We start from the raw sequence: 20,463 nt of genomic DNA on the forward strand, positions 1-20,463 counted from the left end.
GAAATACTCTTCAGCTCCTGGCAATTTTCTTTTTGCATTTGTGGGACTCTGTTCTTTTGCTATCTTAGATACAAGGAACCCCCTGTGATAACATGAATTCAGATATAGTGCAACTGGCTCCCTTCTCCAGCAAGACTCATCCCTTCAGTTAATTAACCTTGTGGTAACTAGTTTATGGAAAAAAAAGTTTTTTGACTGTACTTAGAGTGCAATTTGATTCTTTTGGGCTTATCTTTTATTTCATTATTTCCCTCTCATTAACTTTCCTGTTAGTGCAAGGTTACCTTGTAAAGCTTATTCTCAAATACCAATTTGCCATAGTTAATTGGTTGTTGTTTGTAGACTAGCAAAACAGCTGCATTTTTCTTTCATCTGAAGTCAATCTGCCTTCACTTCAAAGTTCTTTCTTTCCCCTTTACTTGGTGTGTGTGTCTCTTTTGATCTTATTGCAAATCCAAATTAGGTATTTGCTGAAATTTTTGCCTTTTTGATAACCATTCCAAAAGGAACATTAGTCAATCCCTCAGACACATTGTCTTTAGAATTACCTGTTCATTCATGTCTGGCAAATTTGTCTACTATTGGGAGTTGCGATGGGCTACATCAGATTGTATAGCTCAATATTCAAATCTTTCCTGCCTAAAGGAGAGGGAAGTTTGGTATACTTTCTCACATGTCGAGTCCAGTTGTTAAGAGCAGCTGGAACTGAAGGCAATCACTCAAGGAGCTTCGCTGTGGTGACACAGGGCAGTGGTTCTCAGAGTGTGGTTCCCAGACCAGCAGCATCAGCATCACCTGAGAACTTGTCAGAACTGCACATTCTTGGGCCTCACTCAGAATCACGAAGTGTGGCCATGTGTCTTAACAACATTTTTGGTGATTCAAATGCACTCTAGTTGTTTTTTGTTTTTAACCACAAAGGACATATATTGAGCATGTTTTCACATTACAACATTACAGAATGAATGTATGGATAAATTTAAAAAATACACACAGGGCTTCCCTGGTGGCGCAGTGGTTGAGAGCCCGCCTGCCGATGCAGGGGAACCGGGTTCGGGCCCCAGTCCGGGAAGATCCCACATGCCGCGGAGCGGCTGGGCCCGTGAGCCATGGCCGCTGAGCCTGCGCGTCCGCAGCCTGTGCTCCGCAACGGGAGAGGCCCCAAGAGTGAGATGCCCGCGTACCGAAAAACAAAACACACAAACAATAAACAAATGCGGCTTGGATTTGCACTAAGATCAAATGCACTCTAGTTTGAAAACCACTCACTGCCTTAGGAGTGCTATTTGCTGCAGTCCAAAGATAACAGGGCACTGCCCTACTTCTCTTGACACGTGTTGCAACTCCACGCGGGGCTCAGTATGTTTAGTATGCCGTTTGTAACAAGCATAAACTGAGAATATTTGGCCTGCTATCACTTATGGCAGCACTCTGTGAAGTTCTAAGAGCAGAATTGAGGTTTGCTCCTTTACTAATTCAGAGCCATTATCTCTAACTAGAGGGTCTCATACAGCAACTTTTTCCTCAATGGGCAATGCAGACTGATTGCACCTTCTCCCAGTAGGCGTTGTCTACCGGAATTCCTGAATTTTCTGGCATATGGAAGGCACCTTTTTCATTTTCAGCACTTATGTTTCCTTCCTTGAGAAAGGCGATTTTATTCTAATTGACTTATATCCCATCTCTTTCCATAAAAGTGTTTGAAGTGGTTTATAAAAATTGGCACGAGTAACTCAAAAAAATAGAAAATCAGGACTAAAGGAAAAGGAAAGAAATATGACCTATATCTATGTGTCCCTGCTGGATAAGGCAGCCTTTGAGAAAAACAGAATAATTTAGTATTATTACTTACAAACTATTTCATTCAGATAAAATTTGACAAAAATTTAAATGTAGATATACTCCAAAGATCAGTAAATTGAGGTGTTTGCAAAGTGGTGCAATAGAAAGAGTATGGGCTTTGGAGTCAAATGCCTTATTTCAAATCACAGCACTTATTTACTGGCATGTTAGTAAATGACTTTAAAAAAGTCATGACCTGTAAATGATAAACACAGGTAAGGGTAGATAATTAACTACATGATGTGATTTCAAAGACACCAGGTAGATGTGCTTACTCCTCACGCCCTTTCCCAGCATCCTGCTGTATCTAAATACCTTTTCCCTTCCCCCCAACGCAGAGTGCATGAATTTTATTATTAAAAATAAATTTTCATTTATTCAACAAATACGTGAGCATTTATCATCATCCTTACCCTCTGATCATTTAGAACAAATTCTGGGAAGATATATTAAGTTAGCTTTTTAAATACTTCTATCAGTTTATCTTCCTTCCTGAAGGATTCTCTCCCTGCTGTGTGAGGAAGGGGGAGCTTGAACACATAACTCCACAAACCTACCTATCAAAAACAAAGTCTCCCTTAACAGACAGGGGTTTCTAACTAGTCTTTTGAATATCTTAATAGTGTTAAATCTACCTTTGAAGTTCAACATGATTTGCATTTTCTGAGCATGGCAAAGTGCTGATTACACTTGGTGCTAATCACACAGTAACATTTTTTTTTCAGGAAAGGTTAAGTGCCAATGCATGGAATGGTTAAATGCCAACAGTCAGCTTCAATTGTTTTTATTACAGTAAGAGGAATTTTACTCTTAATGCATAGAATTTGAAGAAAAAAATTATATAAGCTTTTAAAAGAGGCCCTTTTGACAATTATTAATACAAATGTGAAATAAGACCCTTCAAACAAATACCAAATTCAGTAACAGTTTATACATACAGCAATAATTTATTCTTAAATGTTCATTTAGTTTCTGTTGAGACACGATTCATGTCTCATTAATAAAAGAGCAGCCATCTCACCTCAAATACCAGAATGTACAACAAGTTACAGCATAGCAAAAATTCTACCTACTTTCAGATAAAATCTAGTTCAGGTAAAATAGTTTCATTCAATGTTTTACAGTTACACAGATTTTTTTGTTTGTTTTGAGCACAAAATAGTGTAAGTTGTTACACTATAGCTATCTATATGAACATCATGTGACCACAGAATTGTTAATTACTTCTGAAATTGAACCATCAGTTTCATTCATGCAGTAAAGCAAAGCAGGCTGGGTAAACTTGTTCATTGGGAACCATATTACTGTGAATTTCACAGCCACATGATTATGATGTCAGATGGACTCACAAGGACTAAAACAGAATGGTTTTTGCATAAATACCAATTTCTCCCTGATGTAAGTTTAGTCAGTTTATAATCTAGAAATGATTGATAACAGCAATATATCATATCTTCTATCTGTAGTGTTATTTTAAGACAAGCAATAATTAAAGGATGATGGGATGGGATGCTACTTAAATACATGAAAAACATACTGTACAAATATACTTGGCTTTACCATTTTCTTCCTAACTATCAAGAGTGCCTCCCAAAATATGACCAGTGAAGATGAAGTATACTATCAAATATGGCTTCCAGAACAAAAACCCTCTAACAAGAATCAAACCTATTTACAAAATTTTTCAGTCTTTTAGTTTCATTTGAAACAAAATTTCTTTTTTATGAATTTTATTTTTTATACAGCAGGTTCTTATTAGTTATCTATTTTATACATATTGGTTGAAACAAAATTTCTACATAGCAGTTGTAATTAACACATAACACATTCTTAGTTTCATCATTCCAGCTCTTTTTAAACAGATGTCACAAGGTAAGACCCAGAATGGCGTTTAGGACTTTGAGTTCCACTGGATTCGGTATTGTCAGTTTTTGAATCTCGTTTCTTTGTGTTGTTATTCACTGGCGTTGGGATCTGAGATGGTCGGGCTGAAGTGCTATCTGCGCTGCTTTTCCTTGGGCTTGGGTTGTAATTAAAAGGACTCACTCTGGCAGCAACAGTCCCACTCGGTGAACTGTGCTTGCTTGAGCTGCTAGAACTAAATGGGGTACGTTCAGCTATAGAACTTTCATTAGCCTCTGATGCAGGGACAGGATTACTTTGTCCCGGTTTTGCCTCAGTTCCTTTTTGGTCTGGGGCATCTACCTGAATAAAGGAGTTCAGGCGGTTTTCCAAACCCATGGTGCGTACAGGAGCACTACCATTGCTCACATTTTGTTTTCCCTGATTATCTTTTGAATCTTTAGTGTTTGGGTTTCCCTTTTCTGTAACAGTGTCAATCACTGGGGGAGTATTTCCTGTTGGAGATCTTCCAGATCTAGGGTTGTTAATGGGACAGTCCTCAATTCTCACCCAAACATCCTCTGTTTTAGAAACAGCAGGTGCCATTTGATAAATCAGAGTCTTTGATTCAGCACCATTTGCAGCACCTGAGGAAGTGGTCTGAGAAGTACTATTGGTGGGAGAAATTTCACTTTCTTTCATTTTTCTCCATGTACCTTTTGTGGATACTTGGTTTTCTTTAGTTTGTTTGGATCCTGAAGTAGAGTTCACATGTTTTTCATCCTCACTTTTTGCTTTTTCACTAGATTCTGATGAAGCAGAAAGAATTGAGGATGAACTTCCAGTTCTCCTCCAAGTGCTTACTCGAGGAAGGGATGATGAGTGTTTGCTGTGCTCACGTTTCCAGGTTCCTGACCTATTGATGGGAAGTCTGGAAGGACTTTCAGAATGAGAGCGTGCTATATCATGGCGCTTTACTGGTCTTCCATCATTATACTCTATGGTGGGACTGAGATTAGGTGGGAGTTTTCGCCATCCACCAGCCTGAACAGACGAATGTGTAGACAGAGACATATCAGGAAGGGAAGGACTTAAAATTGGAGTCTGTGCCTGGGACCTAGTGGGAGAATCTGGTCTAGAAGATGGAGAAAGAGATTCAAATGAAGCAGATTCCTCCAATTTTCTCCTTAGGGTTGGGCTTGGAGCTTCTTTGATGAAAGTTGACTGGCGTACTAATACAGGTCTCTCTGACCTATCAGATTCACTTCCACTTGATTTAGTTGAAGACATTCTAGAAAGTTCTACCTTTTTATTGGATCCATTGCTAGTACTCATTTGATTTAGTCCTTTGGAGGCAGATTCACTTCTTGGGATACTACTGACATTCTTGGAAAAACCTGTTTGTTTGGTGAGGTTCTGTTGGCTCATCTGTCTGCCAGGAGATGTGTAAGACATTTTCCCAGAACCCGAGGACTTAGTTGAAGCAGTACTAGGGGATGACGTCCTTGGCAGTTGAGATAATTTGTTAGGAGGACTTATTCCATTTCTACCAGGAGAAATTGAGTTTCGCCCTGGAGACTGCATAGGTCTACTTAATGGCTGCTGGGCAGGTCTTGAAGGAGTGGAATCTCTAGATCCTGATCTAGAAGGCCCTTTATTTGACCCAGGTGTCTGGGATGCCTGCCTCGTAACGGGGCTTAATTCTGACTTCACTGATGGCTTGGCTCCTCTGGGGGAAGTGGTGGCTGCCTGACCTTCACTAGGGCTTTTGGAGGCTGGAGTCTTAAGGGGTGGGCCTTTTTTAGATACCGGACTTGTACTTGAAGAGCTATTCCGAACTCCTGGAATATGAATCATTGTCCTACCTCGAGAGAGTGAAGGCATGTTTGCTTGAAGGGGTTGTTTCATTTGGCTTGAAACTTCCGAATTAGATCGAACTTTTCCAGTAATCAAACTCTTATAAACTTTTTTCCCTCCTTTTATTCCTTTATTTTCAGATTCTAACTTCTTAGTTTCCAATGTGCTTTTCTCCCCAGGTTTTAGAATTCGTGGGCCTTTATTACTTGCAAAGGGTTTTTCCTCTTGATCAGGTGTAAGATGAAATGGTGATCCCAGAGAGATTCCTGATTTCAGGGAAAGGATGGAATCTGAATCAGACGAAGCTTGTCTAGATAAACATGCAGCGGCAGCAGCTTGATGTAAACTACTTACTATGGAATTTGCACCTTCCTGGATAGCTTTCCAATCGAAATTTTCTGAATCAGGGGATAAACCATGTTCTGAATCTGGTCTCTGTATATCTTTCAAATCGAGTGTCAAATCTTCTACTAATATGCCACCCATATTTCTGGGACTATGCTTTTCATTATCAGCCTTGAGTCTTGAAGGCTTTTTCTTTTTTGGCATTGCAGAACTTATACATTCCTGCAACAGGTCATCTTCAGAATCAATACTGAGAGAACTGAGAGAACTGTTTCTTGAGAAACAAACAGGGGTATCTTCAACGTGAAATGATTTAGGAGCATAACCTGATGCCTGAGGTTTACTTGGTTCTCCCTGTGAGTCAGGGGGCTCTGTCTCTTTGATAGGTTCATTTTCCTTGTTGTTGTTGTTTTCTTGATCAATGTCACTAAGAGAACTTAGAGAGGAATTTCGGGAAAAGCAAACCGGAGTATTTTCAATAGCAAAATTCTGTAATTTCTCATCTGTTGCTGCCCCTCTGTCTGGTATATCTTTGGAGGACTGGGGAAAAGTGGATTGCTTCTGCAGCACGGGTTTAGGCTGACCTCGATTTATTGGATGTTTTGGAACAGCTTGTGTCTTATTAGCTGATTGTTGGTTTGAGGTTAGTTCTGTGTGGTTGGTAACTTTAGCTTCTGATTCCTTATTTTCCTTCCCCTTTCTTAGTTCAGCCTTTTCCCTGGAAAGGTCGACATCATCATCATCAAAATCTAGAGAACTCAAAGAATCATTTCGTGAAAAACAGTATGGAGTGCCTTCAATAGGTGTGTAATGATGAGGTGAATCAAAAGTAAAACTTCCTCTGACTCGATCTTCATTATTTGGGACCTTATCATTGAAGTCCTTGGAGTTATTTTTCAAGTTCTGTTTCTTTGAATCTTTGTTGTCTGAGAAATTTCTTTCAGCATTTAAATTATTTTTTGAGTCTGTATTTTTTCTTACACGTGTCCTGTATTCAGTGTTTTGTGGTATAGGCTTTACTGGTGAAGTAGGTTTCTTTTTCTTACCATCTAATTGATTTTTGTTAGTTCCAGATGAAGACATAGATGCTTGTTGGACCTGGTCCATTATCTTTTTCACACGGAAAGGCTTGTGACTTTTTCCTTTGGGCATAGCAGAATTAATGCATTCTGCAAGAATATCGCCTTCTTCTGTTTTACTGTCATCCAGTTCAGGTATAGTTACAGATGAGGCTTTCCCTGTTTGAGCCTCATCTGTACTTCTGCCTTCTGTAGGAATGGTGTCTCGTTTTTCAAATTCACCTGACTGTGTTCCTGCTCTAACACCTTCTCCAGCAGCTAACTCATTTGGAGGGGATTCTATCGTTAGATCACTTAGAGATGTAGCTGTGGAAAAGTTTATAGGTGTCCCTTCTACACAATACACTCGAGGCATATCATCTCCTGGTGTAAAACTAACATGCTTTTGTGCTTGTAATCTGTTTTGTGATGGCAGAAGTTTGTACACAGGCAGTTGACTTGGTTTCCTTGCCACAGGTGGAGGTAATTTGGAAGAAGTCTGGGCTGGCTTTTTGGCTTTGCGTGAAGATTTTGTTGGCATGGCAGAAATAATACACTCTTCTAGTATTTCAATATCATCATCATCTGAATCATCTAATAGATCTTTTTCAGAATCAGTGGGTTTTTCTGCCTCTTTTCCCTGGTTTTCATTTGATTCTTCAGGCTGCTCATTTTCTGTTTCATTCCCATTGTCATTTTCCTGAACTGGAGGCATTATTCTTAGCTCCACATCTTTCTGAATAAATGGCTCATCGAGGCTCAGAGCACTCAGGCTAGATGAACAAGAAAATCCATCAGGAGTACTTTCTGTGGCAAAATGTAACAAAGCATCAGCATCTGGAAGAACCTGGACCCTCTGTACTGCAGCATTTACAGCAGCTTGCTTAGGGCCACTTTCTCTCTTCTCAGCACTAGGTGCTTTATTTTTAGGTACTTCTTGCTTAGTCTGAGCTGTTTGAGGAGGAGGGGGAGGAGGGGTTTTACTTCTGCTTGGTGGCATGGTTTGTCCAGGGCTATCTGGAAGGTCACTGGGGCTTATAATGCCACTCACCATTCCACTGCAGGGTTCACTCTGAACGGAGCTGGCAATCGAACGACTCTCAAAACTATCAAGTGAGCTGACAGAAGTACATCTGCTAAACATGAGTGGGGTCTCCTGAACGTAGTGCTCTGGTGGACTTTTAGGTGTCTGAGCACCACTCTTTGATGGAGATTTGGCCCCTGAAGAAAATTCAACAGCTTTGTGCCTGGCTGATTCTGAAGATAAACCAGAAGCCTGGAGTCTGCTGGATTTGGTTCTAATGTGCTGTGACACTGTTGGAACTTCACTCACAGAATCTTCAGTTGATCTAGTTCCGCTGTTTTCTTTTATTTCTGCTATTTGTAGGGTATTAGCAGAATCTGCTTCTTGTGTTGTCTGATCACACCCTATTTCATCTTCAGCTGATGACAAAGATGATAATGAACTACATCTTGAAAAACATATTGGGGTATCTTCTACACAGTAAGTCTGTATTGTTTCTTGGTTGATAGAGGGAACTTTGCAAGAGGAAGAGGTGGCTTTTTGGGCCTGACCACTCCTGCTCTGTGCTGAACTTGGATGGAGCTGATTCTGCCTCTTGGCATTAGATGAAGGTGTGGATGTATTCTCACTGCTTGAAGAGATGTGTTCAGTTTTAGTGCTTTGTCCAGATGAATTCTTTGAGAATGAAAACGCTGGTTTCTGTGAAGAAGGAATGTCTGTGGTATATTTTAAACTATAATCAATAGGCTGATCCACATGATGTTTTTCTTCATTATATTTTATGCTATAATTGGTTGGTCTCTCTTCCTCCTCATGTTGCTCTTCCTCAGAGTAACGTTCACTATAGTTTGTTGGCTTATCATCTTCATAGTCATCTTCCTGACACAAAGACTGATTTACATTTTGATTAATTCCATGATTAGAACCTACTCGATTTGTTTCTGAACCATTGGCTGCTCTTGACCTATATGGGGAAACACATTCTTGCTGTCCAAAATGTGGTTGGAACTTGAGGTGTTTATCATCAGTGCTCTCAGGATATACAGGATAAGTTGTGCTTTGACTCCTTGATTGTCTTTGCTCATTTTGTTTTATTTCATCCTCTATTATATGTTTGGGTCTTGCCCATCTTTCATTCTGTGAAGGACTTTGCCTTCCGGAGTTCAACTGTTCATCAGAATATTTAAGACTATAATTTATTGGTGTATCTAGTTCTCCATCATTATCATCCATATGATTTGCACTATGTATTTTATGGGCTAGGTCAGCTGGATACTGACCATAGCTGCAAAATTTACTTTCCTCATCTTCAGAATAGGATTCAACTGAAGGTTTCATTTGACCTCTTTTACCATAACCATCACTACTGCTGACACTATTTAAACTATCATTTGAAGATCTCTTGTATTCTACTTTGGCATATGGCACTGGACATGTCCTGTTTGAGTTTTCTGACTTGGTGAAGTTGTAAGAGTTTGCATGTGTGTGGGCGGTAGAGCTTCTTCTTAGTGCATTCCTCTCATCTGTCCCACAATGTAGTTCCGGGGTAGACCCAGAACTTCTGTCTTCCTGGGAGGTATGAATGGCTGATACTTCTTCCATGACTTTGGCAATCTGGGCTGCAGTGGTAGAAATCTGCAAACCTCGCTTCGAAGAGGTTCCTGGATTTTCTGTTGCTGGGTGGTAGTTGACTAGGCTAATACCTCGTTCTCTCTCCAAACTTCTATCTTTCTCAGAACGAGAACTATCTACACTTCCCCTTGATGAAGAGGAGCTGGGCAACACTGTAGTATTTAAATATGGTGACAGGACAGTCATGTTTCCAGTATTAAAATTGTCTGACCTATTATCATCATGTCGATTGGTGTCAAAAACATAGTCACCATAGAGATTTTGCTTGTGTCTCTGCTTACTACGATGAGATGCCTTGGGACTTAAATTGTCAATATTGTCAAAAGTTTCTGATAAATGCTGAGCATCTAATTCTGCTTCTAGGGCTTTTTGTTTCCTGACATGAAGAGAAGGCAAGCTTGAACCAGGAGACATGATATTGGCATCCTTATACTTTGCAGGTCTATTTGCCATGAGATTCCTTAAAGCTGCAGCACTTCCCATAGCAATCATCTTGTGCTTTGAATGAATGAGGTTCTTGAGCATGCTGACTGCTCCCATGTCCCATAATGCTTCCTGATCTTTAGGATTTCTTGCTGAGAGATTCCACAAGGTTCCGCATGCATTACTGACTATTGTCAAACTGTGAGATTTCAAGTGTTGTAATAAGGTTTGTAAGCAATTATTCTCTCTTAGGATTTGCCTGAAATAAAGATATCACAAAAGTAAGGTTAAAAATCTGTTCGTAGTAACAACAAATAAAAGGACAGAAAACAAATTTAAATAGAAAGATAACTACTAAAGCTTATTAACAATAGGCATAATAAAATTACACCAAATTATACTATAAATTTCAGGCATTGCCCATCTCCTTTTGTTCTATCTTAGTTCATTTAATGTTTATTGTTTTAAAGTACTCATCTGTCAGACTAAAAGAAGTAAAAGCGTTAAGTTTAATCAATTCTGCATTTCCTATTCTGACCTAATAGCTTTAAACACTTTTTCTTGAGTAGACATATTTACTTTATTTACATAGTGACGGAGTTTCTCAGTTTGAGGACTACAGATGTATTATGAAATCTTAAGCTGAAAAGGGGCTGTGGTAATTTAATCTCTGGATGGGTACCACAATGTCAACAAACTGAGGCATCTCAGAAGAGGTAGACAGAAGAAACTGATAGACAATAGATCTTAACAAAGTCAGGGAGCACACTGTAAGCTCCCAGATCAGCAGAATGACTTATAGATAATCTTTCTGCCTCTGGTTTGATTTTGTAATACTGCCATTCCCCCTACAAGTGTTCTCGGGCAAATTGTGTGTAGTCGTTATTTCTAAAAATAAAGTGAAAGAAAAGTTTTCAAAACATTAACTATAAAAACAAGAGTTAAGAGTCAGCATAATGAATGTTAGGATCTGAAAGGGCTATGGCTTGTTTAAGGGATGGTAAAATGAAGTTTAATGACAGCACAGTTGGCACTGGTGCAGTAAGCTTTACCATGGTGGCTCTCTAGCAGTCCAGTAGACACCTGAGTGCTTAATGAGTCTAAGAGGTCTTCTATGAACAGAAGAAAGGGCTATAAGGCTTGTAGCTGGTGCATCAAAAACTTAAAGAAAAGATGTTTACATTCTTTTCAAAGCCCTTTTACTAAAGGTACCTCATAGTCTTTTTGAAAATGAGAGAGGAACAATACAGGATAAAATAAATAAATATGCTGTGAAAGATACCCATATTTTTGCTGAGATAATACAGAGCTCAAGTTCTGAAAATATGTGCCTTGTACCTGAGGAGCTCTCTTAGGTTTCACAGCTCTAACAGATTGGATGAATGGTGGTTAGCTGAAAAATATGATGATTATTGATGTTATGGCACCACTAGAAAAATGTGAACCATTGTACTCTCTGGATCATAACCACAAGGTTTTGTTTTTTATAAACGTCATATTCGTTTAAGACATACTAACATACAGGAAAAGATTTTCTTCTCTGTAACATTTATGACTTTCATTTTTTCTTCTACACATGGGTTATACCTCTCAAGTATCATTTATTTCTAGACATCTTTATGATACTATGAACTTTTATTAGAAGAAATATGTTAATGAATAAGTCAGGAATTAACAGTTATATTTTCATTGTCATAAAGGTAATTTGGCTTAGAACTTGCATAATTACACAAAACACTGCTTATTACAGTTGAGTCTTTCTGAGAGTATGAATCTTACAATTTCATTTAAAAGTAATATAAAACCCTGTATTTACCTGTGGTCCTCATTCGTAGCTATCAAGCTGGACACATTCCGTAATATCCCACCTCCACTTTCAATAATAGCTAAAGTATTTGTCTGGCTCCGGTAAGTGAGAGTGCCAACCAAAAATGCAAGCGCACCATCTACGGCACATATATCAGCTTTATTCTCAGTGCAGTGTGCTGACAAATTCCATAAGGCACTCAGTACGCTTTTCAGGGTTGATTCCTATCAAGAAACAGAATATGTGTCATCTACTTAGAGTTGGAATTTCCTTCTTATAACGTCTATGTTTATGAGGAAGCTTTTTTTTTTTCCTCTTTAAATCTTCCCTGCTGCCCATCCTTCACTGATAAAGTATTAGGAACTCCTCATTTAGAAAAACTTTCATAAAATACCAAATCAAACTTAAGACAGTGATATCCCCATGAAACAAGCAGAACGCAGTATTAAAATAATGACCTTTATGAACTTTATTCTAAGTGTTTAGATGGTGCACGCATATCTCACAAGAGCTTATATTAGAATATGAAACAGAACTGATGGGCATTCTGAAAAGACAGCATTTTCAGGACAACAGAAGCTAGAAAAAACCCTCTACAAGCCGATATGGAAAGGTATCTAGATATATCATTAAATGAAAAGAGGAAGTTGCAGAGGAGTATGTGCAATCTTGTTTGTATAAAAACACACATATATATTTATGTGTGGTTGATTCAAAAGTAACAATGTAACTCATTAAAAAGAAAGCATACTAGAAAAACTCCAATTTCTTAAAATCCCCAAAGAAACAAAGTAATTGAAAAACCAGAACTCCCTGGTATACAGTATCACAGTAAACTGACAAATTATAAATGCCACAGAAAATACTCTGAGTATACAATTAAGGATATTTGGTCAAAACTTGCCATGATCCTGATGTCAGTCTTTCTTCTTACTACAAATCAATCAGGGAACAAACAAACATTCATTAGAGATCTACTCTGTGCCTATCACAATTAGAGGCACTCCAGAAAACATAGCAACTGATACTTGCTTTGAAGGTGCTAACTGTTTACTCTGAGGAAAAAAGAATGCAAAACCATACTTGAAACCAAGGGCTCTAATGGAAAGATTATTGCCATCTGAATTTAATTAAATAAGTAAAATATTTCATGGAGGAGAGCAGCTCTGCAGAAAAAAAGACATGTACATTCAGAGAGAAGGCAGGGGAAGTAGAAGGAGGAAAGGCATGGCAGTGGAAATAAGCAAGGGAGGACTAAAGAACAGAAAGAAGACACAGAGGAAGTCAAAGTCCATGCTGGGGCACTGTGGGAAGTAAGGTCAGAGAGGTAAAAGAAGGCCCTGAATGTCATGGCAAACATTTTGGGCCTAACCCAATAAGGAACTAGCCATTGTATTCTCTTCATCAAGGTATTAAATGAATAAAACAATGTAGGATCAGGTTTAGATACTACTTATCAGGAAGCAGGGAAGAAGTGCTTTCACCACTGAAGATGTGAAAAGGCTAAGAGCTCAATTTTAATTATATTGTGAATGAGGTAAAGGTGGGACATTCAAAGTATCCTGAGAACAGAAAAAAATGGCAGAGTTTAGAGGAGTGAGCTAAACTTACAGCTGACCTAGAGGTGAGAGTTGAAGGTAGGAAAACAGAAGTTGCTCTCTTCAAGACTACATGTAGAGGGCCAAGGGTCTTGTTTCAAAGCAGCTTTATAGTTAAAGGAGACAAGGAGAAATGATTAGATGTTGGAAGTACAGGTGGTAAAAACAAAGGGAAGAGATTCAGTAGGAATGTGATCAAAAAGTATCAAACATAGGGGTAGGTAGAAAAGAAATACCCTAGTTAATCTATAAGTCTAGATTTTTTTTTTTAAATTTTTTTTGTGGTATGCGGGCCTCCCTATGCTGTGGCCTCTCCCGTCGCGGAGCACAGGCTCCGGACGCGCAGGACCAGCGGCCATGGCTCACGGGCCCAGCCGCTCCGCGGCATGTGGGATCCTCCCAGACCGGGGCGCGAACCCGGTTCCCCTGCATCGGCAGGCGGACGCGCAACCACTGCGCCACCAGGGAAGCCCCTAAGTCTAGATTTTGTTAGAAGCAATATTAGAAAGGACTGAAGAAGGTATGGCCAGTTAAGAAATGAAGCAAGTGACTACATGTTCAGGGTTTTGGTTCTTATAGGAAAAAGAGGAACACTGCAGAAGTTAGAAGAAGCAACAGAGGATTTTTGTTTTCATTTTCAAAATATTGGGCTTCTTACAGATAGCTGAAACATAAAAAAGCCTACTTCTCTACACCCAGTAGAGAAGATATAGAAAACAAGAGTAAGGGACTAACAGCTTTGAGTAAATAGCCACACTTAGGGTACAGAGTGCAGGTGAAGGAAAGATTCTGCCATGTAGAAGAGTAAGAGCCACCGAATGATGGTAAAATGATGCAGTACACGGGGAACATGGAAGGTAGTTTTGGTTCTTGTGGTCATTAGTAGTAAATGAAGTTGACAAGGAAGAGATGACAAATTAAAAAAGAGAAAAGAACGTTCAGAATGACGGTTGCACTGAATGTAGAAAAAGAGGGAAAAAATAAATGCTAATACTACTAACCAGAGCAGGCCCAAACCAGAAATGGATATTATAAATTTCTGATGGGCTACTTTTTCCAAGATTGGCCTTGCATTAAAAATTTATAGATGAATTTAGGGAGAAATGATCTTTAAACTACTACTCTACCTTTCAAGAACAGGCTATGTCTTTCCATTTATTATGGTATTCTCTTATGCTTCTCAGTAGGATGTGTCTTTTAATCTAACTTTCTTGGTTTGTAGCAATTAGTTTTTATGTAGATCTTTGAGGTCCTTGAGCGACAATAAAATAATGAGCTATTCAGCAGCAATACAAGTTCCCATAATACCTACAAATACATTAAATCTTTCTGAAAACACACAGCTTGGTAAGAAAGAAGTCTTAAAGTGTACATGGTGCTAATTTTTTTGTATAATTTTATTAAGGTATAATTAGAGAATAAACTGCACATATTTCAAGTGTGCAATCTGATCATTTTTGATGTGTGTGTGTACCAAGATAACATTTATATCACCCCCTCCACTTTCCTCATGCCGCCCGTAATCCAACCCCAACCCCAGGCAACCGCTGTTCTTATTCCTGTCATTGTGGATTAATGAATGTATCAATAGGTCATTCTTTTTTTTTTTTGCGGTTCGCAGGCCTCTCACCGCTGCGGCCACTCCCGTTGCAGAGCACAGGCCCCGGACACGCAGGCTCAGTGGCCATGGCTCACGGGCCCAGCCGCTCCGCGGCATGTGGGATCCTCCCAGACTGGGGCACGAACCCGTGTCCCCTGCATTGGCAGGCAGACTCTCAACCACTGCGCCACCAGGGAAGCCCTTTTTTTTTTTAAAACCCCAGGCAACCGCTGTTCTTATTCCTGTCATTGTGGATTAATGAATGTATCAATAGGTCATTCTTTTTTTTTTTTGCGGTTCGCAGGCCTCTCACCGCTGCGGCCACTCCCGTTGCAGAGCACAGGCCCCGGACACGCAGGCTCAGTGGCCATGGCTCACGGGCCCAGCCGCTCCGCGGCATGTGGGATCCTCCCAGACTGGGGCACGAACCCGTGTCCCCTGCATTGGCAGGCAGACTCTCAACCACTGCGCCACCAGGGAAGCCCTTTTTTTTTTTAATAGCCAAATTGTATTCCACAATTTGTTTACCCATTTACCTACTGATGGACATTTGTGTTATTTTTAGTTTTTGGCTATCACAAATAATCTTTCTGTGAATATTTGTAAGTCTTTGTGTGCATTTAAGTTTTTGTTTCTCCTGGGTGGCCACGTTGTATGGTAGGTAAATGTTTAATTTTATAACACTGCCAAATGTTCTCTAAAGTTGGATAGGCATACCTCAGAGATATTATGGGTTTGGTTCCAGACCACTGCTATAAAGCCAATATCGCAATAAAGCCAAGTCACATTATTTTTTTTGGTGTGCATATAAAAGTTATGTTTACACTATACTGTAGTCTATTAAGTGTCCAATAGCATTACGTATAAAAAAATGTACATACCTTAACTGAAAAATAATGCTGTTGGAAAAATGGCACCGATAGACTTGCTTAATGCAGGGTTGCCACAAACCTTCAATTTATAAAAAATGTAATATCTGCAAAGTGCAATAAAGTGAGGTATGCCTGTATGCCACGTAACATTCCCGCCAGCAGTGTGTGAGAATTCCAGCTGCTTAACATCCTTGACAACACTTGGCCAATATTTTAAATTTTAACCAATATAATATCTTTAATGGTATCTCGTAGTTGTAATTTGTATTTTTCTGATGACTAACAGTGTTGAGTATCTTTTCAAGTGCTTATTGGCTATTCACATATCTTCTTTTCTGCAGTGTAAGCACAAGTGTTCTGCTGATTTGGTAGTGTTTTAAAGCTATCTTTATGCAGACCCTAAGTATATTTGAGTATTACTTTTCCCAGTTTTCAGATATAGTTGACATGTAACACTGTTTAAAGTATAAAGCATAATGATTTGACTTAGAAACATCATGAAATGATTACCACAATAAGTTTAGTGAACATCTATCATCTCACACATACACAAAATTAAAGAAATAGAAAAAAAAAATTTTCCTTGTGATGAGAACTCAGGATTTACTCTCAACAATTTTCATATATAATGATAGAGCAGTGTTAATAAGATTTATCATACTGTATATTACATCCCTAGTACTTATTTATCTTATAACTGGAAGTTTGTACCTTTTGACCACCTTTGAATATTAACTTTATATCCAGTTATTTAGTTGAATACTTATTTCTAACAATTTTTCAGTTGATTTTCTTGGGTTTTTCAGGTATAAAATAATTTAGAAAAAATATATAAGTAAACAAACAAAACATCCCCAGACTCTTGCTTCTCTGAAAAGGAAATTTTGAAGAGAAAAATATGTAGGCTCTGGATCAAGGAGGACTGGTTGGGTGAAAGGAAATTCAGATTAGCTAAAAAGACTTGCTTAGTTCCTCTCAAATTTCAGTTAAAAAAAAATTAGCTTAGTTTCTGAAGTAGATATACTATCTGGAGATTATTTCCTTTTGTAAACAAATTATTATTTGAGGGATTTCTCACCTTTGGGTCTGACTACCTCTTGACAGGGTGACTATCAGAATTTGAGGACTCAGGTAGATTGAGATTTGGGCAGCAAAGAGTTAACACTTAACACCAGTGATTGGCAACTGAGGGTGATTCTGTCCCTTTTCCTCTACAGAGGACATCTGGTAATATGTGGAGATATTTCTGATTGTTATGACTGAGGGGAAGGTGTATTGGCATCTACTGTGCAAAGGCCAGGGATGCTGCTAAACATCCTACAAGGCACAGGTCAGTCCTCCAAAACAAAGACTTATCTGGTGCAAGATGTCAACAGTGCTGAGTCTGAAAAACCCTGACTTATACTAGGCTACCCTGTACAATCTTTTACGGGTTAATACTTTAAGAGTTTGGAGCAGTCTAAGTCTAGGGATAGGCAAGATAAGAGGGTCAGAAATTATTGAGTCTCGGGGGTGGGAGACGGCAGCAAAAAAGTATCCAAAGATGAAATCCATATTGTAATACTAAATGTTTTCAAAGGTACCTTTTTCACTTCTAAAGCACATTCCATCAATGCTTTCACACTTCCAACTTCACGCAAAGTCTTTTTACTATTTACATCTGCTCTCCAAGACAGATTCCTCAAAACACTTGCAATAACCTGCAAATAAATCAATTTTAGAATAATTGTTCATAAAATTATTCATACTAGTTGCTTTGTTGTTTGTAATGTTAAGAGTAGAAATATATTAATAAATAAATTTCTTCTAAATGCTAATATAGTGCCAAAAGGAATTCCTACAATATAATTATTTTCCTCTATTTTGGTGTTAATGTAGCCACAATTTAAACATGAGATGCTAAACACTGAGCCACAGCTTAAATTAATCTAAATCAGGGTATTAACCCACTAATAGCCAGGAAAAACATTTGAAATTCTAAGTAGTACCTGCTGTAAGTCCTCACTTTCAGATTTTAGTTGGGCCACAAGTGCTCTCATGCAGCCTTTCATAGAGCATAGTGTAGCCTGTAAAATCAAATATTACAGAGGGTCAATAATAAGGCAACCTGGAGCCATGCTTTATTTTTGACTAGTAAACTTCAAATCCAGTTTCAATCGTCTCATTTCAATCCTAACTAATGTTTTACCCATAAAAGAACTAGAACCAGATTACATAAATGAAAGACAAATACCCTCCTAATCCTTTGGTATTTGTTCTTTTCTTGGCAAACTGGAAAAATAAAGTGAATAAACGATAAGAAACAATAAGCAAAGGGTTTTAAAGTCTTTTATTCGGATGGAACCAACACATGTATAACACTTGCACCAATCATCAAGATTTCCAGATTTTTGCTATCATTCCCAGGAATAGTATTTTAAATGTGATTACATAAATCCACTACTGTGTTCCATCTTTTGCCTTTGTTTAGGCATAAGACAACCAAATGAGTAAGGATATGCAGTGAGGTATGAAGTACAGGTTTTTGTTGGTCAGTGTTTAAGGAGGAGAGTGACAAAAAGAAAGTCAGTGAAAAGTAGACTGTATGAAAGCAAAATAACTCGCATCAGAGATATCACAAGAAATGGATCTTATAAAACATACCTTGTTGGCTACATCTCCGAAAGTCAAGTTTGTCAAAGCCATTCCTGCATATCGTCTTAAGGTAATACTGTAGTGGTCATTAGTAAGTCCATACATTTCACAGTCCACTTGCAATAATTCTGCAATGGCCTGTAGTCCCCCTAATTTAAAAAGGGCAAGAGGAAAAAGATAATAATCTAAAATAAAACAAATGGGTACCAAGTTTATAAATTATTAGGAAAAAATCTCAAAGGATGAGAATATATAAATTTAATTTTGTCTTTAGAATTACAAGCTACAGAAAATATTATAAAGGACCCTTGTGTAATATAATTATAAAGTACAAGTGACAACTATTCCATTTTCTGCCAGTTTCTCCACCCTCCAGCACCTTGCCTTACTGAGTGAAATGAACATTATACTCTATTTACTGCACATACACTGTATCTTGTCACGGATGAAGAAGGCTATTTTCTAACACTAGGTCTTCCTGAATGTAAACAGAAAAAGGTAACTTATTTTTATTATTAGGACTTTACAAACACTCTTCATTGTCACACACTGTGGCCTAATTACTTTAATATATTTTTATCTCCCAGATAATTTTTAGTATCCTTAGGAATACTAAGACTTCTAAATGAAACTGTGCATGAAGCAAAGCTTATTTTTTTTTATGAAAAAGAATTACCTATTCAACTTATTACTAAGCTCTATAAAACCATTTTTAATTTTTACTTTTTTAATTCTTACTTTTCTTTGATACTCATGAAGTGTCAAATACCAATACTAGGATTTAGTATTTTCTTTCCCCTTGATTCCCACCAATGGGTATACTTAACAACGCCCACAGTGGTCAGCAGTAGGAAGGCAAGGAGGAAAATGAAGGGAAAGGAAAGGAAAAGACATAAAGGAAGGGGTGGTGAAGAGACAAAACAAAACAAAAAGACAAAAGGTGAAGCAAAATGGTGAGGGAGTAAATAAAAAGAAAAATAAAAATGCATATGGAGGTTATTCAAAATATTATTCATCATCAATATTAATCATCATGGGACTGGAGATATTCTTTTGTCAGAGAAGTGGCTTAGACAGAAAAAGAGAAGATGAATATAAACAGGCAATTCTTGGATACTGTAAGTCTAAACGATCAGGTCATTAATCTGAAAAAGGATCGATACATTTTTGTAAATGATCTAGAAGGGTCAGTATGTAGATGAATCAGCAAGTCTGCAAAATAGACCAAGTTCTATCTTGGGTCAAGAATGCCAGGCCAGGGGATTTAACTCTTGGAACATCTGTGTAAATCTTTATAACTAGCACCAATGACAGATGAGTTTGAATATAGGTAAGTAAAAATTAATTTGGTTAAGGAAAATCCAAACCATATTTAGGAAGATTTTTCTCCATCCACCCATGATGATGGGAAGATAAACAGCCAATGAAAAAAACAGCCAATGTCTTTATGGAGCTTACAGATTAGAGCAAAGCCAGCCATTGAACAACTAATTTAAGTGTACTGGATTGTGTAGAAGCACAGGGCAAGATAACAGGTGAACTTAACCTACACTGGGAGGATCAAGAAAATGGCTGAGGAAATAATGTTTAACTTGAGACTTAAAGGATGAATGAATATCTAAAAAGGGTGGGGCAGAAACAATAAGGAAGCATTTCTGGCAGATGAAACAGCATGTGCAAGGACTGCTGGGCCTGAAATATACAGCAACAAGGAGAGGGTCACAGGTGAGGCTACAAAAATGGGTAGAGGCCAGATTATGCAAGACTTTGTGTGCCTCACCAAGGATTTAAGGCAGGGGAAGGAATAATCAGATGTATGTTCTAAACAGATTCCTATGACTGTAGGCTGCAGAATGGATTATGATTGGAAGTGGGGGGACAAGTAAGACAAACTATGGGAAAACAGGGGAGATGACAGAGCCTTGCTTG

The 20,463-nt window shown here is 38.3% G+C and overlaps 1 protein-coding gene across 12 annotated transcripts in view; it reads right to left on the minus strand.

The window, feature by feature from the left end:
• Positions 1-2,207: 2,207 nt before the first annotated feature.
• Positions 2,208-20,463, minus strand: part of APC (APC regulator of WNT signaling pathway) — a 150,857-nt gene continuing 132,601 nt past the window's right edge. For 6 of the 12 annotated variants that reach the window (XM_024123881.3, XM_024123865.3, XM_024123873.3 and 3 more), the window contains 5 exons: positions 18,544-18,683; positions 17,889-17,966; positions 17,484-17,600; positions 11,840-12,054; positions 2,208-10,282 (listed from right to left, as the gene is read on the minus strand). In XM_024123881.3, coding sequence (XP_023979649.1) covers positions 3,697-10,282; positions 11,840-12,054; positions 17,484-17,600; positions 17,889-17,966; positions 18,544-18,683 — 7,136 coding nt within the window. In that variant the 3' untranslated portion in view covers positions 2,208-3,696. The remainder of the gene's footprint in view (positions 10,283-11,839; positions 12,055-17,483; positions 17,601-17,888; positions 17,967-18,543; positions 18,684-20,463) is intronic. The other 6 variants (XM_024123904.3, XM_024123899.3, XM_055086709.1 and 3 more) reach the window with 3 other exon arrangements.

This window comes from Physeter macrocephalus, chromosome 8 (assembly GCF_002837175.3).
Source record: "Physeter macrocephalus isolate SW-GA chromosome 8, ASM283717v5, whole genome shotgun sequence".
NCBI classification, from domain to species: Eukaryota; Metazoa; Chordata; class Mammalia; order Artiodactyla; family Physeteridae; genus Physeter; species Physeter macrocephalus.